Source organism: Chenopodium album, chromosome 17 (assembly GCF_948465745.1).
Source record: "Chenopodium album chromosome 17, dcCheAlbu1.1, whole genome shotgun sequence".
Lineage (NCBI taxonomy): Eukaryota > Viridiplantae > Streptophyta > Magnoliopsida > Caryophyllales > Amaranthaceae > Chenopodium > Chenopodium album.
The window spans coordinates 33,263,646-33,289,164 of NC_137850.1; the positions used below are offsets into that span (position 1 = coordinate 33,263,646).

At 34.4% G+C, this 25,519-nt stretch overlaps 1 protein-coding gene across 1 annotated transcript; it reads left to right on the forward strand.

Moving 5' to 3' along the window:
- Positions 1 to 8,706: 8,706 nt before the first annotated feature.
- LOC145589585 (sec1 family domain-containing protein MIP3-like) lies at positions 8,707 to 19,097 on the forward strand. Its single transcript, XM_081646227.1, has 7 exons — positions 8,707 to 9,055; positions 11,397 to 11,540; positions 12,090 to 12,239; positions 13,748 to 14,233; positions 16,104 to 17,621; positions 17,699 to 17,767; positions 18,657 to 19,097. The coding sequence occupies exons 1-7, from the start codon at positions 9,008 to 9,010 to the stop codon at positions 18,783 to 18,785; spliced, it is 2,544 nt and encodes an 847-aa protein (XP_081502353.1). The 5' UTR covers positions 8,707 to 9,007; the 3' UTR covers positions 18,786 to 19,097.
- The last annotated feature ends 6,422 nt before the right edge of the window (positions 19,098 to 25,519 follow it).

Sequence of the window (25,519 nt, forward strand, 5' to 3'; positions counted from 1 at the left end):
TGAATTAAGTTAAACTAATCAGTAGTTATAATCACCAAAATTTCAAACATCATTACTATAAAAGCCCTAAATCAATTGTTCGTAAAAACCCTAAAATCGTGATTTTCAATAATTAAAAACCCTAGGTTATAAAATTTACAAAATCTGAAAATTATGACATTTATAAAATCTGAAATTATAAAGTTTAATCATCAAAATACAATTTGATACTAATTAAATTAATTTCAAACAATAAAATCAAAACCCATAAATCAATAATTATAATTACACAAATTAATAAAACAAAGGAGAAAATAAGACTAGCCTTTTTGTGTGGGAAATTTTTAGGGATTCATGGTGTATTTATAGAGTAGAGAGTGTAGGGTTAAATTTGGGCTTATAAAGATGTGGGCTTAAGTTATGGGTTTTGGAATGGGTTATTCCAATAAGAGTACGTAGGAATAATTTACATTACCCAATAATTAATAAACGTTTGGCCCAAAATATATTTACTTTTATAAAACCTTATATTTAAAATACTTTAACCCTTTAAAATATTTAATTAAAATACTTGAGCCCTTAACAATACATTTTATTAATACTTAAATACTTTATAAAAATACATAAAAAAATACGGGGTATTACATCCTTGGCCACCCTCTCTATTTCCTCCCTTTCTAACCTCTCTTTCTCCTCACAGGCCACCCTCTCTCTTTCCTCTTCCAGCCTCTGTATTTCCTCCCTTGCCACCCTCTCTCTTTTCTCCCTTTCCAGCCTCTCCTTTTCCTCCCTTTCCAACTTGTCCATCTCTTTATCCTATCTCCTTCTTTTCCCTCTCATGTCTTTCCTTCTCCTCCCTCTCCCTCCTCTGGATATCCTCCTAGTCATTATTCATAACAGGTGTTGAACACATTAACCCACTTGAGATGTAATCATTGATGATGTCCTCCTCTGGCTCGTCATGCACACTAGAACCAAAACAAGAACCTTGCACATCACATAAATATCAAATAAAAACGAGTACTTAACAAGAAACAATGAAACAAGAATTAGTTATTAAGGCTACAATTCGGATTGATTAAATTTGCAAATTATAAGACATGAGTGGAAATGTAAGTTGACATCAGTTGATTATTGCTTTGTGTAGAGAAAATACTCGTAATAAAGAACAACATACCAATATATTTAGATAATCAAATAACTAAAATGTACGAACTGTTTGAAAATTTTTATATCACCTCATAATTCCGTATATGACAACCATCTTTTTTTCCTAACCCAATCCAATTATGTTATTATTCCGTGTAATAGTGTTAACGTAAACTCTTTTACGACTATTACTTTCCAACTAATGGAAAATGCTCAAGTAATTACTCAATAATAATAATAATATAGTCTCATCTAGACAAAAGGATTAACATTATAACCTATCCCTTATTGTTGATATGATTAATTAATTTCCAACTTATAATGATGTTTTTGGCTATAATTAATGTTGATATGATTAACATTTTAGGCTCATATGCTTCATAACCTTTCCCTTAAACGATACTTAAAGTGGATAATAATTTTTTTTTTTCATTTTTTCTCCCCAAACCTGATTATTGCTGCACGTATGACATGAATAGTATGAGTAATTAATTTAGAGATTAAGAGTGACAAGATATATGACATTAATTCAGTTTGCATACCTAAAGACTTATTCCATCCAAAATACCCAGGTCCTTCCCTTGGACGCTTTTTCACACCTTGAGTGGATATTAGTTCATCCACTACATCCTCCCCTTCTACATCAACAGCTTTCATTAACACTTCAGCAACCTGTTATCAAAAATAGTATTTGAAATTACAATGTACCACCAACTCCAAACAACATACATGCAATCAAACACAACTCATCTCTCACCTCTACAACCACAACACTTCTTTTGACTGGCACAAGGTCCAATGCAGCCCTTTCGTGTGGCCTCCCATACGTCGCATTGACACATTACAAACATTTAAAAAAAATCACCACAGGATTATATACATCAACAATAGAATAATAATAAAAAAAAACAAGGTTTTACAACCACTTAACTTTACTTTATTTACCCCCTATTTCCCAAAATCACCATCTATAATACGATCGGCCTTCTTAGCCTTGTTTATCTCAGCTTTTGTCCACACCTTCAAGCGATGAAACACACCCCATTTGACAGGCAGCCTTCTCAACCGATTTAGATACATTATTTACAGCATACAGGTTTTATTAGTTCCCTAAAAAAATAATTGCAGAACAAATAAATTAAATTATCCATACTAACTGCAAGAAATATTGTACACCCTCCATAACCCTTGGAATACACCGTAGGGTAGAACCTCCTTACAAAGCTTGAAACAGAATACACAAGTTTTTCCAGCACTAAGGAACACCAATCATAAGACTCAGGATCCACTGCTGCAATTGCTGCTGGAAGTAACTTAGGGCACAGCCTATGGGATGTTGTAGGACACAGAACATCCACTAGGGCTAGCAGCAAGAACGCAACCTTAAACTCAAACACATCTTCAAATGGAGCTTCAACAGCTTGTACTAAGTGTTTCCTCATAATCCCATTCACATTGCTCGGGGTAGTCGTACTGAATCGAGAAAGGACACCTTCAAGAAACTGCTTCACGGCATCATCCATAGCTTCTTTTGGAACCGGCAAATGCCCCTTAGGAATCTCAAGAACCCAAAGGACTTGAACAGGGTCGAATGTAAACTCTAGCCCATCGGGAGTTATGAAGCAATATGATGGAACATCAACCCTCGTAGCAAGACAATAACATAACTCCCTAGGAAGTTGCCTGTCAACTAAACCAAACAGTCCAACAAATCCCATCTCCTTAACTATCTTCCTTTTCTTTTCACAAAACTCATTAAGAATCATACCAAAATGCTCCACCGACAATTTACATTTTCAAGCTACACATAACAAAAAACACAGATCAATAAACACATGTCATGGATGCAACTGATAATTGAATTAACACCACTAAAGTCTTTTTACCCTTGTGACCTCCACCTTGCAACGTTCAATGAATTTACCAATTTCCTTCATCTTTCTGCCTTCACTAAGTTTATTGTTCTAAAAAAAAAAAAAAAACCTGCAATGGCAATACAATAACAACACCTGGACAATACAATGAAAAACTCACCCGATACACGGCTTCATCAAATTTCTTACACATCGAAAAAAACAAAGCAATTAGCTCTCCAAACAATTAGAGAACAACTTTTACATTTGTGCATGTTACCGATAACTGTGATACCACTACCTTTTACTTCCTACCAGCATATTCAAATTCCACTTCAGAGTTTACTTTTCCACCATCCTTCAAATTGAATACACAAACAATATTATAACCAATTACCTCAACACCGTTTCACTTATAAAATATACAAATTACATAACTCTTTCACAAAATGCAACACGGGTGCAAAATAAAACTCCACCCCACCAACTTACGCATGTAAGTTAGAAAAAGGTATGATGACTCAATAACATACAACTATCAAGTATGCCCACACCACTTAAAAATGAAAACCCTAGCAAATAAACTATCACAAACTTCTTGAATAGGACCAGGCATTAAAATGAGGGCCACCATTCGGAATAATCCTTCAACTCTAATGAGATCAAACTTTCAATATCCGATCCACCCCTCCCCAAAATGCCCACGAGAGAAAATTCCAATATGCCGTTGATTTTTCTGACAAATGGAAAAGTCTGATAGGTTTGAAAGTCAGTATGTTTAACACAAACTACAAGCCTGCCATTTTAATACAAACCAATCATCATGTACAAAAAAATATAAGACTTTCGATTAGCAACCATTCACCAGTCAAAATCTTTTCAATATACTATATAAACAAAATTCAATACTACTTACAGTAATAACTGAATCAGATGCAACCATTTGAAACAAAGTTTATTCATGAACTCACCATTATATAGCAACAAAAAAGGGGATAAGAAATCAACTACAGATGGTAGGGACTTAGTTAAAGTGAAATAACCAACTTAGAAAAATTGAAGGATGGCAACCACTATGCCAATCAACACCAGTATATCCACAACATTCTAAGCCTAAACTTAAAATGTCCCCAACAATATACAATTACCATATTCGAATATTCAAAGTTAACAAATCAAATTAAGAAATGAACAAATCACAAAAGCAAATTTTTGATGGACATACATTTCACTGAACATGGCTAAGCATTCCTACAAAGAAAATTACTAAATTTCCTGAATACGACTTCTTAAATTCACAAAATTCCTAGAAAACACATTTACCTTTTTTACTACACCACCGCAAGTACGCCCACCTCTTCTTCCACCCCTACGACTACCCCTTCCACCCCTTCTACCACCTGCTATAGTTAACCCCTTAGTAACATAAACCTTAAAATTGTTACGAACCCTTTATATAAAAATAAATAAATTGTATTACCTAACATGCCTCCACTGTTGTGAGAATGAACACCCTCAACACCTTCTACACCGCCCACCTTCGAATTATAGTCAACACAGACTCTTCAACAAAAACCTCGAATTTTACGACAATCCTTGTCATGAGACAACCTAGACTAAATTTGACACTTTTGAGGCCGTTTTCCAATCGATTTTTGCTAGGTTTTGGCAATTTTTAGCAAGATTTAGGCTAGGTTTTCACAAGGGTTTTCGATGAAGTTTTCCGGTGAGGAGATTTTTAGAGAGAGAAAAGAGGAAAGTTTTTTTACAGTAGTAAATTCTAGAGAGAGAAGATAGATTGTTTTTTACAGTCAATAACACCATGAGTTAATGTCTCTTCTTTTATGGCAATTTGACGAATTTGCCCCTAGTATAGGACACACGTGTCCATACTGGGTAGCGGTCCATCACAGCTCATAAATCTATGCACATAGTGTAGATATCCGCGTTATCTCCCTATGGTGGAGTAGTGTTTTGTTAGTGGGCTTGTTTAAGATCAATAATTGTCTTTAGTTTTCTAAGTTTTTTGTATTGAAAACAAAAACCAAAAATAATCTATTGTTAATTTTTAAAATTATCATGATTTAATAAGTTTGACCAATTTTTGTTTTATTTTATGACATACTACCTCCGTTTTGCATTACTCGCAACAAAGAGTAGTTTTGTAAATTCCTAGGCAAAAGTTCTTAAGCATAGTTATTAAAAAATAAGGGCATATACTTAATTATTAATCCAACAAAAAAAAGTTAAAACAAATTCAACAAAAATTAAACTAAATAATCCTCTACCAATAGCACCACCCAGTAGCACCAAAACCACCCCCTGCACCACCACTACACAGCAGCACCTAAACCACCCACCAACACCACACAGCTACACCAAAACCACCCACCACCACCACCCAATACAACACCAAAACCGCCACAGCACCACAAAACACCGAGCCCACCACCACCCAGCCGCAGCACCGAACCTACCATCGACGAACCCCACGATTTGAACCTACCACCCACGATCTGAAACCACCGACGAACCCCACGATCTAAAACCACTGATCTGAAACAACCCACGATTTGAAACCACCGACGAACCCCATGATTTGAACCTACCACCCACGATCTGAAACCACCGATGAACTCACTGAATTGAAACCACCCACGATATGAAACCGCCAACCTACCACCGATGAACCCCACGATCGGAAACCACTGATCTGAACTCACCGCTCTAAACCCACAAACCCGCCATGAGAATGGGGTTGGAGGAGAAGAGAAAAAAACAATGGGGATGAGGGTGAAATTAGTTAATCTTGGGTTTAATGTAATGAGATTTGATTTGTTTTTTAATTAGGATGTGTTAAAAAAAGTAACAATAATTTCATCATTTCGCAGTTAAAAACTTACTAAAAAAAAGGATTGAAAAACATTCATTGCGAGTATTGGCAAATGGTGCGAGTAATGCGAAATAGAGGTAGTATATCACATGATTTTAAAACCAAAAAACGTATATTACAACGATACCAAATGAACTCTAAAGTTTTTTGTTTTTCTTTAGGCTTTTTTGTGTGTTAGGCTAAAAAAAGTATTCATTTTTTTGCCATATTATCAGTTCGTTAATAAAGATTTATTTGAGATCACAATGATTGTCAGATTTTCAAATACGTGTGATCAAATTAGATAAAAATCATCTTTACGACCACAACAAATCATTAGACCCATCACTCTGAAAAGGTTGTATATTCCAGCAATTTGTGTGACAGATATATCACAATTTAAGCTATATTCAACGATCGTATGTAGCTTTGATAAAGAAAACATTTATAGTTAATTTCGATTTTATTTGTATTTCTGGTATGAACTTTTTATTAATGGATAATATAATCCAAAAGTATCCGAGTGTGAAGGGGAAAATAAAAACAGAGTAGTAAGAGCAACTCCAATGATTGTAGCTAGGGATTTGCTTGCAATTTCAATAATTCCCTAGCTATTAGCTTGACCATTAGAGCTAGAAAACTCAATTAGCTTGGCTAAACAAACAAGCTAATTTGCTTGGGAATTAAACTTGCCAAAATAAAATGTTTATTGCACCAATTAAGCTCTTTCCATGTATTTTCTATCCAACAACTACTACTAAGCTAATAGCTATCCATTGGAGCAAAAAGTAGCTAAAATGATAACACAAATACTAAATGCAGTATAAAATAACCTAAATGCAGAAAAAATTAAAAATATGTAAATTTAAAAAGACAAAAATATCCTTTTCTAAATCAATTCCTCTGTTTCAATAACTGAATCTTCACTCTTCCCCTAATGTAATCCTCTAAACCACTTCTACATTGACTTCATCTCTTAAACGCTTTTGGTTGTTTAATCGATTACATAAACAAATTGTGGTTATTGTTTCATAATTAGGTTCCTTAATTTCTATATACAGGTCTAGTTCGTAAGAAAATGTCATTTAATTACTGTAATTCTTTACATTTGGCTACTACGTATCTTGTTGCTTGGAAATTGACAATGGTATTTCCCGTGACTATCGGTAACACCAAGTGGTAGGTAGCTTAGAGTCCCAGAAATTTCATCCGGTAAGTAGCTTAGGGCCCCGAAAATTTCATCCGGTAGGTAGCTTAGTGGCCCGGAAATTTCATCCGGTAGGTAGATGCAGGTCTCAAAAATATCGTTATTATTATGCAATTCATTACCTTCCGTCAATCTCTTAGAGCAAATCTTCCATCAATCTCACAAATCAATATTAACATTGTATGAATCCATATTGACATATATAGTGACCCTAATATATACATAGTAACCATTTTATTTATGGTTAGTTATCTTTTTATAGCCTATGTAGGATTCGAACCTACATCATTGTGCACTTGCACACAGCTCTACCAATTAAGCTAATAGGCTTTACACTTGAAATTCAATTTTCACTAATTTCCACAAGAACAAGATATAACATTAACAAACCTCATACAAGTATAAACATTAAAGAAAATACAACTTACTAAACTCAAACTAGGTAAAAATTAAACAAATTAAAGCAACCCAACAAACACTATAGTCACTTGTCAATTTATTATGCCCACATATTTGTTGTATCCAAACGAAGAGTGAAGATTAAAGTTAAATGGTATATGTTCACTTCTTTTTTACGATGATGCTTGGGTGATCTTGTTGCATCTATTATCCTCCAGCAGTAATTTTAATTGATATTAGAATGTGTCAACAGAACTGGTGGCAAAATAATTACCTATAGTGGTGACTGCAGACACCTCTACACGTACTCTTCCTCTTTAGTTGAGCCTAGTACGTGATTCTAACAATCAGAATTTACTCCATCAATCTCTTTATCAGATGTGCGTCCAAGGTCTAACAATAATGATATAGAGATTCTCTTATCCACACAATGATCAACCGGACTATTATTAAGCTAAACACCACTTTCCAAAATATAGTAACCGTTTCTAAATCATAGTTACCCTATTAATCTACTTCAACTAATAATTGACCATATTTCAAAAAAAATTGAAAAAAATCATACAGTGACCCTTCCTGACTTCTTGTTATCATCCAAATTCTCACATTCAACAATAATTACGCGAAATCAAAAACCCTAATTAAATAGCTAATGTATAAACATAAAACAATGAGATTCAATTTAAGTATAAATCAACATGAATTAATCAAATTGAAACCCTAGATTGTTAATACTACATAAAATTCAAGCAAAAACTCCAAAAGAGCTTCAATTCAAGAAGAGCAGCAACATAATAAGCTTAAAAAGTTCAATAATCAACTCAAAAATAAGAAATTTACTGCAATTCTGTCCATCATCGGGATTTGCCGAAGTACGAAGGTGCTCTTCCTCTAAAATGTTTCACCGCCTCTGGTTATCACCATTGAAGAAGAGGCTAAGCGATCTTGAAATGTAGAGAGAGAAAAACTCATATGGGCGAGCTTCGAAGAGAGAGAAAATGGATCTTTGAAGAGAGAAGATGGAGCTTGGAAGTTGGAAGTTCATGTGAAGAGAGAGAGCAAAAGGTAATGAAATAATTCTGTACCTTGTTTGAATTTCCAAAATGATAAAACGATTAAGCCATTCTATTTCTTACGCACGTGACAGGTACTTGGTCCACAATAATTTATTGTGGACCAGGTTCATTTAAGAATTTTTACTTTAAATCTTACGCGGCATGGCAAGCTAATTTGCTATTGGAGTTCTCTAAACGAACATTCTGTCCAAAAAAAGAAAAAAAAAATCCATTTCCTACTATCTCCCTGAATACCCGCTCTAACCTGCCGGAGTTGCACCGCTGCCGGTTCACTCTTCCCCTAATAATTGCAGTCATCACTTGCATTTCTTACTTCTAACCTTAATAATTTCAACTTACAATCCTTTCTCTAGATTTAATCATCTCTTTTTTCAATCAAAATCAAATTAATTTCAATATCAAATTATCTTTCCCCAATTTTAGGTTCAATTTCAAACTTTTCCTTCGATTTCGCAATCTGGGATGATCAATCATGTCTACTGTTAATGTAATCAAGTCATCCCTTGATTCCATACAACAGGTAAATCTTCTTCATCCTGATTTTTTTCTCTTTTAGAAATTTGGGTTGTTTTTCACTTAATTGTGCTTTTTGATTGTATTGAATTTGCTATGCCCTAGAATTTATTGATCAAATGTTAGGTTGTTCTTAGTCATACAATGGTGTATAGAATGCCTTTGTTTGGGGTAACTTAAGTTTCCGGGCTTGAGTTGGTATTTGAACATAGGAAGATTTTATTTTTACTGCAAATTTGAACTTAGTTTCAGCTATTGATGATGAACTGAATTATTTGTTTGGAGGTGATTGCACAAGTGAAATGTTCATTTTCAGTCGGATCGAACTCGAGTGTGCTCTTGCTTTGTGTGCCTTATGTTTGAAGTGCATTGATTCGAACAAATTATGAACTTTGGAATTGAATTGTTGATATTCACCATTGCTGATGGATTCTAGCCTCTGCCTTAAGAAATTACTTGAGCAGAAGTGGAGTATCGATGCAAAGGAGATTATAGCTGTATTCTCTATGTTGCTAACTAAGTTGGAGATGATTGATGATGATTATTTATTTACATTCATTTTTCTTGGTCTGACTTTTATTACCCCTTAATATATTGCCCTCAGTCTTAGCATGCTCTTAATGGGGTATGATCAAGAGTTATTTTAAAGGAATGGAGTTAAAATGATTGAAGCATTGATAGCCAAGATGGTTTGCCTACATGAATCATGATATATGGAGTAGGATTTTAATTCTTGTACTCGTCAATGAGGATTCTCTCCTTTCGTTCCTTCTGTGCAAATTTTATATGCTCGTGCAATCCCAACTTCTTCATGTCTTCCTTAAATTCTTCCATCCAAGTCAAGGTCTTCCCCTGCTTCTTCTAAGACCCAAGACCCCCTTATACCAACCCTCAATTTTTTTTTACTGGTATGTCTTCCAATTTTTACCTAACATACCCTTAGCAACACAATTGGTTCTCCTTTTTTTTTTTTTATCCTTAATGTCTGCTGCTCCAACTTTCCACCTAATAAGGTATTACCACATTTTTATCTCGTCATAGTCGTCTCATTTTCTCCCATATTTGCTACTCCCATCTTACTAATATGATTTTACTTGAATGCCCCACATGACCCATATAGCTTCCCGATAATATTTTCCCTTTAACTTCAAAGTTATGCTATGGTCACACACGATACCTCCCTCTCCAGTTGAGCCAATTAGACTTGATCTCATGGGTTATATCTAGATCAAATATTCTATTCTCTTACAAAATCTACCCTAAATACTCACTCATTGGCTCCTCCTTGCCATCTATATTACTATATCTATGCTAGACTTCCTCCTAGTGTCTAAAATACATTCCATGCACTCATTCTTGTTGTGACTTAGTTTGAACCCCAAGGTTCTAGATTTTGTCTTCGTTGCTCTAATTTAGCATAAACCCCAACTTTGGTATCATTCACCAAGACAATATCATCTGGATACATCATACATTAAGGATCATACCTTGGATAAATCTTGTTAATTCATCTAATACTACTTAAATGAGAAAAAGACTTAATGGAGACCCTTGGTAGTTTAATAGTGAAAACTGATAAGGAAATCCTTTGTTACTCCACAACAAGTCCTTACATTTGTTTTGATGTCTCGATACATATCCTTAACTAGGCCTATATACTTATGAGGAATACCCTTCTTAGTCATTGCCCACCATGGCCACCCAAGCACTTCTCTTGGTGCCTTGTTATAAGGCTTCTCCAAGTTAATGATAATCATGTGCAAACCCTTTTCCATTGCCTATCATATTATTTGCCTTATCAGATGTATAGCTACCATGGTAGACTGCCTCGGCATAAACCCAAATTGGTTATGTGAGATCCTCGTACATTTCCTCAATTTAAAGTCTATCACTCTCTCCCATAGTTTCATGGTGTGACTCATGAGCTTTATCCCTCGATAGTTTGAGCCATCTTGAGCATTACCTTTTTTCTTATAAATGTTTTGATGTGCTTTTCTTCCAATCATGTTGCATAACACTGCTTAAAATTATTGGTACCACAATTTTGCTTAAAATTTTTGTTAAAAAACAAAATACTATAACAGTAAAAAGTTTTGTTTTTCTCTGCTATGCCATATTCCTTGAATTTGTTAGGGTTTTGTCTTACAGGAATGTTCAAATTTTGAACAGATTGAGATGAATTGTTATTTTTGGCGCAATCCAAACAGATTGAGGGCCATTATGGCCTGTTTTTCTCAGGGAGAAATGGAGTGTCAGTGTTTTTATTAATTTAATTATATATTACTATTCCCTTCTACTGCTAGCTAGCGAAGTAGTTCTCTAATGGTTTTTGCTTGAAATATATGTAGATATCAGAACACCTTCATGAGGCTGTTGTTTACCTAGATGCGGGATGCACAGAGAGTTTCCAATTTATTGGTGCATTCTCTTTGTTATTGGAATATGGAGCACGTGCTGTTTGTTGCTTGGAGAACATGTCCCCGCTTGACATGGTAAGAATATCTGATCTCCACTTTTCTTATTTATATGTTGTAATGATGTTTTTGGGACCAGGAAGTTTTTTTGCTAATGTTGCTGGGATGATGAACTGCCTAATAATGGCATTCTGCTTCTTCAATTCTTCTGCCCTGCTGTTAGATGTGCAACATCCATGGCCTGATGTGTGAAGGAGGAAAGACATGGGGAAGAAATCAGTTTATAATTACTTAGGGATAATACCCTGTTGTCATTATTCAATCTTGGAATTTATGTTCTTGAGTAGTTTCTTTCCTATTTATGAAGATGATGAATAACTTATATGAATTACTGAGAGATAATATCTTGTTGACATTATTCAATCTTGGAATTTCGGTGCTTCAGTATGTGTTATTTTTGGTTTCTGCATGCGTATTAGTCCTAATTTCTTTCCTACCTATGAAAGATGATGAATGTCTCTTATTGCTTTCATAATGAACATATATTAATATTATGATGTTTACCATGTAGCTCCAATTTAACTAAATTCAAGAAAGAACCTGTTGACTTTATTTTTGGTGCATTAGGTTGCTGATTGGAATGGAACTACAGACTCTGCTAAGAAAGTAGTTGTTATTACATCATGCCTTTTGAGTGATGTGCACCGCTATGTCTTACGTTGTCTGGGAGCACACCCAAGTATTCAGCATTGTTGCATATTCACTTCCATCTCAGAGGTTTGTTTGCTGTGCTTTGGATACTTTGTTCTCTCTCTCTCTCTCTCTCTCTCTTAGTCTCTTTCCATTGCTTCCTTCCCTTCCTTTCTCCATTGGAACTTTTTTTTTTTGGTCACTGTTTTATGGCTTCATTAATCTTTGAAATTGGTGGGCTTTTTGGATGGCTTCATGGTTCTTTGTTTTAGTAATTAATACAACAACTTTCATCCATAACTAAATTGGGATTTGTGTGTAAGTGAAATTTGTCGCTTTACATTAGACCTGGCAAATGTGTCATTCGGGTATGGGTCGAGTCATTTCGGGTCGGGTCATTTCGGGTTGCTTTCGGGTCAACTGATAATCGGTTTGGGTCGGGTTCGGGTCAACATTTACGGTCGACTTCGGGTCGGGTCAATTTTCGGGTCAACTTCGGGTCGGGTCATATTCGGGTCGATGCATTGGGTTAAATTCAACTCTCTATATATATTTATATATTTTTTGACGAGAAACTCACTATATTTATTAAGGCTACTTTTTTCATAGAATACAATAATTATTTGACTTTAGATTATTTTGTAATTTCATTTGGTATTGAACATTATGTTGTGAACGCATTATTATTGTACCATTTTTTTTTTCTAGACTTGTGAGAATTGACTTTTATTTCGAGCTTTAGTTAATTTTTTTAATCTTATGGACAAACTCCATAGAATAGTCGTTAAATTTCAATATTTTTACGATTTTTTAATAACTTATAGAGATAAAAGGCCGAAGAAATCGAGAAAAGTAATGCTCAAAATATGTAAATTACTTACACTGTTACACATTACAAATTAATAAAAAAAAAATTAAGTCAGTTTGATTGCGGTTTTTTTCTATTTCGGTTTGCTCAGGTCAAGTATTTAATTTAAATAGATTCTGGTCATTTAAAGTATAAGACAATTTTGGTTCCGGTCACTTTGGGTTTCGAGTCTATTTGGGTCAATTAATTCAAGTTAAAGGTCGGGTCACTTTGGGTATCGGGTCAACTTCGGGTCTCGGGTCACTTCGGGTCGGGTCATTTTGGGTCTCAGGTCAACTCGGGTCTGGCCATTTCGGGTTTCGGGTTAAGGTCGGGTCAATTCCACTTTGGGTCGGGTATTGGTCGGATCGGGTTGATTCGGGTTTTGGGTCAATTTCGGGTCACTGTTTTCGGGTCATGGGTCGGGTCATCGGGTCTGGGTTAGAATTGCCAGGTCTAGTTTACATTGATTTGTTACAGGAAATTTGTAGTTCCACATTTATTTTTTGGGAGTATTTCACTCATTTTATTTATCCACAGATATATTAAGTTAGTTTCAATTTTCTAAAAAAAAAAAAAAAGGAAAAAAGGTTAGTGTTCAATCAGCTAATTAACTTCTAAAATGCCATTCTGGAGTAAATGCTTGTTTCTAAACTGAAAGTGAGAGAGAACTTCACCTTTGATTTATAATACTATTCTTTCTTTTCTACATTGTGTGATTAAATTAGTTTATTTTTCCCATTTCCAGATAGCTCATTCAGCATATCCAGATTCACCCCTTGGCCCAGATGCATTTAGAGAATATGAATCTTTGTTAATACAAGATTATGAAGAGCTTTCGAATAAACACAAGACAAAGTCAGAACCGTTGGATGAAAAAAACTTATTGGAAAACTTGGCTTTGGAGGAAGGTTGGGCCCAACTTGATGATAAAGACATTTCTCATGTTGTCACTAGCCCTAGTGTGTCAAGCGTCAATGAAGATAATCTTAAGCAGAGAGAACAAGTGTTGGCCGTGTCTGTGCAGCACTTCCCTATGATATATTGCCCCTTGTCACCAAATTTCTTTGTCTTACCTTCTGGAGGTTCAGTTGCTCAAGCTAGCTTGTCAGCTGCGCATGAGCATTCACTCAGCCCTGGGTTGCCCCCACTAAGTACCGGTGTTGCATCTGATGGTGAGGATGTTCCTGGGGCTACTCTTACAGCCCATTTTCTCTACTATCTGGCTTCTAAGGTAAGACACTTTTTTTTTTTTTTTTTTTTTTTTTAAACTTAGCTGCCAGTTGAGCTGTCATTGACATACTTTAATTTGTTAAATGGGTTTAGATTTTGTTATTTGTCTTGCAAGTATATTTAAACATCTATGAGTTGATATATGTGACACAATAGATAATATTAACAGTCATAATAAAGCTATTAGTGTCCTGCTGCATTTATATTATGTCTCAATATTTCTGCCCTGAGTTTCTAGTGGAGTTATCCTTCTTCCCCCACCCTCAACCCTCTACTCTAGCTCCTCAAGTCACACATATTTTATTACATAAACACGCATACACAAAACAGTAAATTTGTTAAATATTTGGTTTTTCCTATAGTAGGTGTGACATGCTTCTTCTGTTTTGATCTGATGGTTATATGATAAATGGAAAAGTAACAGAGTTAAGTGAAAAATGTGGAATATTGTAAGAAAATAATGATAAAATAGTGTATAGTAGTGGAATGTCGTATGATAAATAATAATAAATTAATAAAAGTGGCAATAGTTTTGAAAGAAGTATTAAAATAAGGTGGGCCATGTTTTAAAATAGAAATTATTTCGAAACAGAGGGAGTCCATGTTTAGAATGCAGATTTACCAATAAAAAGGGAATTAAGCAAGAATTATTCAGGAACTATATATTTATATGTTAACTGCTGGCTGTTGCTGATGTTGGTAACAAAGTTATATCCTACATAAGCTTAATACTTTTTACACTGCTTTGTCTTCTTTCTATGATCTAATTCTCTACGAGGAGAACATACACTTAAATTTTTTAGGAACTAAATTAATATTCAAACTTCTCCATATGTTATTACAAAGTGCCTTTGCACTTTTGTGGTTAATTGGGATGTTCATGCAGTGACTAGAGGTAAATCAAGCACTTTTCAATGTTTCCTTCATTTCTCTAAAATGCAAAACTTGCTATTTAAACAGACATGCAATATTTTTGGCAACAGGAGAGAGAAAGCAAGTGGGTTACTAAAAGTATATTCTATAGAAGATAGAAAGGATGGTAGACTAGTAGAGTGAAAGAGTGGCCAAGTATGACTAAAGTAAATGGGCTATTGTAAAAGTAACCAAAAAGGGAAGTGTTATAATTCTCTTTGAATATCCTAGTTTATCAATTTTATTAAAACGGAGGAAGTACACTACACCTGTGATTAGGCAGAAGTCTAATACAATTCATTTGGCACTCCTAATAATGCTGTATGGGACCTAATGTAGCCACCCCTTTCCTTATGTCATTTTCTTCTCTTTCTTCATCCTCCCACGTCTTGCTCTCATATTTAATTAACTTTCTGCATCATTAATATCTTCCTTCCTACATTTCTACATCAATCTCTTCCTTCCTACATGTCTGTCTTCACCGCCCCTCTTTTGTGTACATGTGTGGGTTGGTGGAGGTGGGGGGAGAGTCCAGCATAGTTGTTTATTTTTTCAAATATACGAATTAGTGATAGAAGAGAAGGGAATATTTTTTTGATACTAGGCTGGCTGGTAGCTGTTGAAAGTCAAAACCACAGAAGTACATCATGCATGTTTGTGAAACTTAATTGAGGAAATTTGTGTGGATTTTTGAAGTGCTTTACTCATGAGTATCAGACAATAAGCAAGTTAGCAAGTTACCAACAATTTCAGAGTTCTCTGTGCTTCTGTGGTATTGGGCGCCCAAGGGCCTAGTCTATATTACCTGCATGGAACTTAAAATTGAATTGACTTTACCAACAGTGATTTTTTTTTCTATGTTGGATTGTTGGGTGGTATAGGTGGTTGTAATCTTGGTTTTGGACACCATTAAAATTATTATTTTCTACTGAATGTTCTTTTCCTCTCTTGATTTGTAGATGGATCTAAAATTGGAAATATTTTCTTTCGGGGATCAATCGAAAATTGTTGGAAGATTATTGACAGATATGTCGAGCCTTTATGATGTAGGTCGTCGTAAAAGATCGGCAGGCTTGTTGCTGATTGATCGCACCCTTGATCTCCTGACCCCATGTAGCCACACTGATTCATTTTTTGATAGAGTTTATTCTGCTTTACCTCGTAGAGAAAAATCACCTTCTATACATGCAAGAAACTCACAAGCCCAGGCAAAGCCAAATACTCGCGTACATCGTGCACCTCTTGATGTTCGCATACCTCTTGACAATGTTTTCAAAAAAGATTATGGAACTGATAATTTTCAGCTACTGCAAAATTTTGAAGCTTTCCTTCATGGGTGGAATTCCAGCAGCACTGATTCAAAGATCCAGGACCTGATTGACCTAAGCAACAAAATTCAAGATGAGAAGTCCTCAGGCTTCATAGAGCATTTATTAGATGGATCCTTTATGGCTGCAGAAAGTTTCCATGGAACACCCTATTTAGAAGCTGTATTAGGGAGACGAATGAAGGATGGGTCTGTACTTGTTAAGAAGTGGCTCCAAGAAACTTTTCGCAAGGAGAATATATCTGTGAATGTGAAAACTCGACCTGGTTCTGCCACAAAGTCAGAGTTGGAACCCATGATAAAAGCGCTGGCTACAACTGACTCATCCTTTCTTAAAAATAAAGGGGTTATCCAGTTGGCTGCTGCTACAGTGGCTGCTCTGGAAGACTTACATTCTGACAAATGGAATGCCTTCATCAGTGCTGAGAAAATGTTGCACGTTTCTGCTGGAGACACAAGTCAAAGCCTTGCTTCTCAAATAGGGGACTTGATTAATAAAAGCTTTTTAACTAGACCTCAAGGTGGAAAATCAAAGTCCTCACAAGGATTAATTTCTTTCAAGGATGCATTGCTCCTTACAATAACTGGCTATATTTTGGCTGGTGAAAATTTCCCCTCATCAGGATCTACTAGCCCTTTCTCATGGCAGGAAGAGCATTTAATGAAGGAAGCCATTGTTGATGCAATAATTGAGAACCCAGAATTGTCAGAACTCAAATTTATACAGGGTCTTGCTGAAGATCTTGAAGCTTATCGGAGTAAAGTCAGTTCAAAGGAATTGAAGGCTACGGAAGAATTGTCCCTTGATGATTTTGATGGTGATGGATGGGGTGAATGGGGTGATGAAGATGCTGATAGTGCTAGTAATAAAGAACAAGGATATGATGACATGCAGCTCAAACTGGAGTTGCGTGATAGAGTTGATAGCCTTTTCAGGTTCTTTTACAAGTTATCTGGTTTAAAGAGTAGGAATGCACCACTAAGAGAAGGTTCTTTTACCTCAGAAGTTGGTTTTGGAGGTGATTCCTTTGAAAATAAAGGTCTTCTATATAAGCTATTATTGAGAGCACTGGGAAAATATGATGTACCTGGATTAGAGCATCATTCTTCAGCTGTAGGAAGACTTTTTGGAAGATTTGGCCTTGGCCAGGTGAGGAAGAAACGGTTTCTTAAAGAATACAAACTTGTATTCTGAATGTTACTCATTTTATACTGTTATCTGTGCAGGCAAAACCTAGTCTTGCAGACCAAAACATTATCCTTGTTTTTGTTATAGGTGGTACCAACGGCCAAGAGGTCAGTGATTTGAAAATATTTCATTCATGTTGCCTGCAGTCAACCTCTATCAATCAATCAATCAATCAATCAAAGCCTTAATCCCAAAAGTGGGGTCGGCTAACATGAACCAAATTTGATTATTCCGTGTAGTCATCAACATAAATCTTTCTCCTCCATCCCTTACGATCCAAAACTTCATCCTCACGTAAATCCATGCACTTCATATCCTTCCTCACTCCTTCCAACCAAGTCATCTTTGGTCTCCCTCTTCCTCGTTTAATCCCTCCGTGGTCCCACTCTTCCACTCTTCGCACCGGTGCACCCTCGGGTCTCCGTCTTACATGTCCAAACCAACGCAGACGATTTTCCCTTAATTTATCTACAATGCCCGCCACACCTACTTTCTTGCGAATAACCTCATTTCTGATTCTATCTCTTAAAGTGTTTCCACACATCCACCTTAACATGCGCATTTCCGTAACCTCCATCTTTTTAATATGCTCTTTCTTAGAAGCCCAACATTCTGTACCATAGAGCAACACTGGTCTTATGGCAGTCCTGTAGAATTTTCCCTTCAACTTTAAGTGTTTCCCTGCAGTCAACCTCTGCAAGTATATTTTCTTGCTTTCAATGTGCTTGTGAATTACGTATGCTGCTTTGGTGCTTTTTATGCTCTACAGTTATTCCAATTAATTTTTTTTCAAGATTTTACCAAATTATGAATACATGCAAACCTTGAGAGCCATATAGGAACCACTTTGAAATCTTTTCACTTTTGTTTCGAGTGTTTTGCTTGAGAAGTGTGCTATTTTGAAGTGAAATTATTTGACAATCTTGTGTTGACAGATCATTTTAGTTGGTAGAGTAATTCCAGGAGACCTGATCATCTTCCTTTACATATCACCAGGTACATGAAGCTTTTGAGGCACTGTCTGAAACCGATATGCCAAATATCGAGCTTATAGTTGGCGGCACAACACTTCTTACCCCTGATGACATGTTTGAATTACTGCTAGGAAACTCTAGTTACTTCTAATTCTGAGCTCTGTAGATATTGTTCTGATTCCCCCCAAATCTCAGCGCTGGTTACCTACACATCTGTTGTATATTCTTACATGCATCACTTTTTTTTTTAATAATTATTTAATATTATATATTTTTTTGGCGGGGCTTGTAAAATTAAAGGTAAGTGATCACTGTATTTTAGGCAATTTTAATCTTTCTTTAAGTGAGTTGAGAAGCTGCCTTTAATCTTTGTTTGCAGCTGCTAATCTTGGTTGCATATGTCATCCGGACTTGTCTTATTCTGACGGGAAGAAATTTAACCGAAAGTTTAACAATATTTTTACACTTTTCAGTCTTATATTAGTACATACTCCTTTGTGTAGTAAAGTATTTCATATCTATCTCTAGGTGCTTCTGGGGGGAGGGAGCCCTAGTATCTCAAAATAGCAAATATGTAAGTAGAAGGAACTTTATGAATATTTTATAAATTTTTTAATGTACTATTTTTCTAGGTTGGCTCCTCTTCTTCACCAGACACTATGCTCCATTTTCATTCCCCTTCATTTTCATCTCTTTTTTCCTCCTTCCTAATAATCTTGCTTCATTTTGTCGGCGAACGAAAACCCTAAGAAAAATAGAGAAATTAAGAGCATGGTACCCAACCCCCATTGATGCTCTTTGTTCTTCCATTGATGCTGTTCTGATTTTCGTTCCTCCATTGATGGTATTCTGATTTTGCTTGAATACAATGATATTTTAGACAATTTTACAATTTTAACGTCATCTTACTAGCTAAAATGACACATATACCCCTTTGAGATACATGATATGTATTTCATATTGAGATACTTGTATTTTTTTCCTTTTGGGGTATATGTATACAGTTTTGGTTGTCTTAAATCGTTGTGCCTAAGTGTCGAATCTTAGACTAAAAGGTATGGGACTTAGTTTTAAACTTTAATAACTTCTAATTAAAATTATAGCAAATTTGATTTTCACTACCACTAAAAAGCACCACTGTGATTTTTATTACCCATCTAAAATTTTATTTTATTTTACTACCACCAAAAATACAAAAAATTATTTTTTGCTACCACTTAATATTTTCCGTTAGGAATCTGTTAGTGGTTAGCCATTAAATTATTTTTTCTTGATTTGCGTGCCGAAAATGTTCCATGCATGCGTTAAGTTTTTAGGGAGTCATTTCGGTCCAAGGATCCAAATTGAGCTCGAAAATTAGCAAAAAAAATAACGCAAATGTTTCGTTTTCCATGTCCTAAAATGTTTCGATTTGTGTGCAAGTATTCTTTTTGTCGCAAAAATTGCTCGAGTAAGATTTTGAGGGTCATTTTATCTGAAAATTTCATCATACACCCGGGTGTACCATGCTCATGGTACACCCGATCAAAATACAAGAGTTATAAAAACGCGGAAAGAACATTGTGTACAAATACAAAGTACACGAGTAGAAAAGAAATAGATAGTAAAACGATTCTTTCCTTGAGTTAAGGGATTGGTTTGTTTTTGTATTTCTTGATTTATGCAATTGATTTATTATTTACATTCCATATTACTTTTGATAAACAAAATTTCATTTTTTTGGTTAAAAGAAAGAAATTGAGTTTATAGAGACATAAATCATGATAAAGTTTGAATATTGAATTGATTTAATGTTATTACGGAGTTGATTTTATTATTTTGATGAATCATTTAATTGAAAGGTGTAACTGACAAATTCCTTGTTGAGAGAAAATGTATTTTTGATTTTTTTTTTCTTTTTTTTTGGTTTTATTTTCTAAGGTTGAAAATGATGTTCTTCATATTCTGATTAATGTTCTTTTATCATTTTATAATTGCAATGAAATATGTTTTTTTAGTCTGATCAATATGTTCTTTGAGTCTAAACTATATGTTCTTTGTATTACAAACAATGTTCTTTAAGCTATATAAATTAATCATGTTCTTTGGGTATATAATACAAATTATGTTCTTTTTACTTATATAATATGTTTTTATATTTTAAATTTTGAATTAATTTTGAATTATATTTGTGTGAAAATAATTTTAGATAGAGAAATTTTTTATATTATTGGTAAAACTCAATTAATAATTATCTTTTACCTTTTTCAAAAACTGGATCTCATAAAATATTGTGTTCTTTATATTTTAGTGTTATGTTCTTTTATAAATTCATGATGTTTTTTATAATTATATACTATGTTCTTTCCGCTTTAATCCAGGTGTACCATGAGCGCATGGTACAGGTGTACGAACCACCAATTGTTATTTTAGTTCTTATGGGACCAATTGAGTTTAGAATTGAAAAGAAAATAATGTAAATGTTTTCTTTTCAATTTGAAACTCAATTTGGTCCCATAAGAACTAAAATAACCCATAAAATCTTACTCGAGCGATTTTCACAGCAAAAAGAATAATTGCACACAAATCAATGCATTATATGACATGCAAAACCAAGCACTTATTTGTTGTTGTAATCCCGAGCTCAATTTGGATCCTTAAATAACCCCATGAAACCTTAACGAGATATATTTTCAGCACGCAAAATGAGAAAAAAAAATTTACAAGCTAACCATTAACGGAAACCATTAAGTGGTAGCAATTTTTTTTATTTTTTTTATGGTAATAAAATAAAATTTCAGATAGGTAGCAAAATCAAAGTGATGATTTTAGGACAACTTTAAATGTTGTAGAATTCAAATATTTTGTGTAACGCTGATGTAGATGGAGGGAGAAACTTGGGAGAAGAAGACTTTTCCGGTCTTCTTCTCCCTCCATCTAAATGTTTAATGTCTCTCCTCTTTCCAACCATTTTACATGTTGTAAAATTTCTCTTTCTTTCCAACCACCAAATGGTACCTTTTCTTCCTCTTCCTCATACTCGACTTCAATTCGCTACCACCATTGCAGATGACAAATCCGTCATGGATGACTTGTTGAAATCCTTCGCATCATCTCCTCTTTCTGGATGGGATTCATTCATAGATTTCTGCAAATGGAAGGGTGTAAACTATGACAATAGCAAAAAGGTTACCTCCATTAATCTTGCTTCTCAATCTCTAAAAACTACACTACCTTCTTTCATTAATACCCTCTCTTAACTCACCACACTTTCTCTTCAAAACAATGAAATTATTGGCCCTTTACCATCTTTAGCTAATTAATCTCTCTTCTTCAAACTGTTTTTCTTGATAATAACAGTTTCACTTCAATCCCATCTGGTGTTTTTTCTGAGTTGAGTTCACTTCAAACTCTCTCTTTCTCCGTTAATGACGACCTTGCGCCACGACAATTTCCCTTTGAGCTCATTGATTCTTCAAGTTTAGTTAGTTTTTATATTAATGATGCAAACGCTAGCAGGTCTTAGACTAAAAGATATAGTGGGCCAAATTTTAAACTTTAATAACTTATAATTAAAATTATAGATATCTTAAAATAATAGTAATAATAATAATAATAATAATAATAATAATAATAATAATAATCTGACTGAAGTTAAGTTTAATGCAATGAAGTCAATTGACCCTACTTAACTCTTATAAAAGTTTATTTCATACAATTAAAATTCTCAATGGTGAACAAAGTTTTATGAAATTATCTTTGGCACTCAATAATTATCATTTCTAATTCAATGGAAACATTAATGATATAAATATGCAATTATAAGCTAACCCTATTTAACTAAAGGCATAATGACTAGTATAACCCTATTAATTAAATAAAAAAATTAAAAAAAAACCCATGCCACCCCAACCCAAACCCACTGCTAGCCCCCTCCCCTACCAGCGGCGGCCGGTGATCGTCACCCCCCTTCCTCTAGCGCTGGCGACCCTCTCCCTCCCTTCCCCTGACGCCGGCGACCTTCTCCTTCCCCAATTCCCTCATATCTCCTTCCCCGATTCCCTCTTCTTCCTAATTCCCTATTCCCTCAATTTCCATCCCAACCCAGGCATCCCTCGGCGCAGGCGTCGCAGCCACACCGAACCAAACTTCATCACTGCCCAGGAACCACCTGTTGTTTCAACCAAAATCCGCATTATTTGTTGACTTTCACTATAAGCTTTTTGTTTCAACCGAAATCCGCATCAATTCAAGGCGGCGGCAAAATCGACCCGATTCGTTGAAGTCGGTTCGATCTTCATCGAAACCATCAAAGGAAGAGCAATATAATCAGGTTTGGAGCAATCTTTGTCGGGTATGAAGATGGCTTTGGTGGTTGGGTAAGATTGGTCAAAGGATAGAGAAGGGTAGCTGTGATTTCGCCGGTGGAATCGTCGAGTTGAACGATTTCGACGCGGTTTGGGCCTTTGGGGTTGTTGGTTTCGGGTATGGGGTTTCATGGTGAGGGGGTTGGTCGGAAAATGGAGTGGAAAGGGGGGGGGGAAGGTGGCCAGAAAAGGATGGCCGAAAAATGAGGTGGTCGGATTTTATCGAGGAAGGGGTCAGGGATGACAAGGGGTAGAAAGGGTGGTGGGTTTTTGTTCAATAGGGGTATTTTAGACATTTTTCTTTTATCTCCCTTTTAAAACTTTAACCATGGTTAAGATATTCTTAAAATACTTAACTAATGTAATCATTGAATTAGTTTTACAACTTATAGATTACCAAAGATAATTTGATATTTTAGTGTTTACCATTGAGAATTTATAAAATTGGAGAGTACCATTGAGAATTTCCCTAAAATATACTAATCAAATAATTAATCACTATAAGGAAACAATATGCGAGTTTGATCAAAATTTTAATTTACACAAACCTATATGGGTCAATAGATACAAACAACATACTACGATACATGTACAATATATGTACAATGTATGTATAAAAATCATATAATTTAAAAAATACGTGCCATTTTAGATTTGTAGTTAATAAATTTTAAGTTGTGAAATAATTTGTAATGTTATGATTCAAGTGTACATATTTAAGGTCTCAATAGAATTAAATTTAAATATTAATTTTTTTTAATTAAGTAGTAAAACTATCTATGTTACGTTAAATTTTAATTTTCATTTATTTGAACTCACTTACAAAAGTTGTTGGATTTGCCCCTTGACATAATATTTTATCACGCACGTCTAGTAACTCTTACAAAAGTTATAGGGGTAGGACCCCTATGAGCCTCAGTAAATATTTATCCTCCCCTGATTACTTGTTTTATTTTGTAATTATAGTGCTAGTCACATGATTTAGACTGAAATTCCCCCACCTTACTATTGGGGGACTAGTCTCCTCGGCCTGGATTGTTTACAATGACATGGACCAAAGATGGGAGAATGTTTATTGTGAGGTGGTTAGCAACAATTTAATACACTTGATCAAAATGTATACTAATATTTGACTAATAACTTCCTTCTTACTTTATATCAATATAAAAGCTGTGAATAAAAAAATGTTATGATGGAATACAATACTCTTGGGATCTAAAAAAATCTGCATAACCTTATGATCTTATGAAACTTGTTACAATTTTCAACACTGTAAGTTGAGTAATGAGTGATTATTTTATTCAAATTTTATTATACTTTTTCCTTCTTGTAAAATTCTTTGATAATTATATCTTATCTTTGGTTAGTCCTTTGTTGACCCTCAACGAGCTATCATTGAGTCTGGCCAATATGTACAAGTTTGTGGCTCAATATAATGGGCAGTTCAACACACTTATAAATGAAGTTTGTATGGAGATAGTTCAAGAGGTATTGCACATGCAATTCTTGCATCTTGAATAAATTCGTGCCTAGAAACAGACAATGCATCGAAACTTGTACGTGTATGTGGTCTTACACCAAGTGCAAATGCAACCAAATCATGGAACTAATAGGTAACTAAATTGCATTTTAGAATTGATCAAGCATAAATCATACTCAACTAAATTTAGAGGAACCAAGATATACAAATGAAAATTGAACATTGTTTATTGAAGCGATTAAAAGTCTTTGGGATAAAGAAGAGATTTTTTTATTTAAATTTTTTTTTTTACATTTACTCTTTAGTTGAAAACAAAAAAAAAAAAAAAAAAAAAAAAAAGAAAAAAAAATCCTTAATAGAGGACAAGTGTCCTTTAAACTTCCAGTTTCAAAATAGAAGTATAGATTTTTGGTCTAAATGTCGTCTGAGTTAATATTTTTTACCAAATTGTCACATGGGATTAACTTTATTTACCAAATTATCGTTGGAGTAAATTTTTTTACCAAAATGTTGCAAAAGGTCTTTTTTGTTTACCAATCTAGTTAATTGGCCACAAAAAAATCTTACTTGTGGTAAATCAAATTACTTGTACAACATTCTTCAAGAAAAAAAAGTGAAAAATAATACAACTTTTGAGTGGTCCGCCAAAATAAGTCAAGTATTTAATTATTTTTGTATAAAACCTTTAAAGGGTTTTCGATTTAAACAAGATATATACGGTTAACATTTTATTTATTTGTTAATATTTTTGTTTAATAGTTTAACTAGTTCTTTGCTTGAGCAACGCTCGGATATTCACAGAAAAAAAATATTTTTATAAAATTACTGTAAATTTGTATTTGTATATAGATTGCGTATAAGATTTAAAATATTTTATTTATTTAAGTAGTTTTTATTGTTCTAATTTTTAGGCGGCATATTCTCTTTTATTTTTTTAAAAAAATCAATTATCTTATTATTTTTAAGGAAAAAAAAAAGAAAAATAAATGTTTTGGCGGGAAAATTTTTATTGTGGATGCGACAAGTGTATTTTTGGGATATTTCTGGTGATTACTTTAA

Coding starts and splice junctions, on each gene's coding strand:
- LOC145589585 (XM_081646227.1), top strand. CDS start 9,008: ATGTCTACTGTTAATGTAATCAAGTCATCCCTTGATTCCATACAACAG. Junction 11,541..12,089: donor ACATGTCCCCGCTTGACATG/GTAAGAATATCT, acceptor TTGGTGCATTAG/GTTGCTGATTGGAATGGAAC. Junction 14,234..16,103: donor TCTACTATCTGGCTTCTAAG/GTAAGACACTTT, acceptor CTTGATTTGTAG/ATGGATCTAAAATTGGAAAT.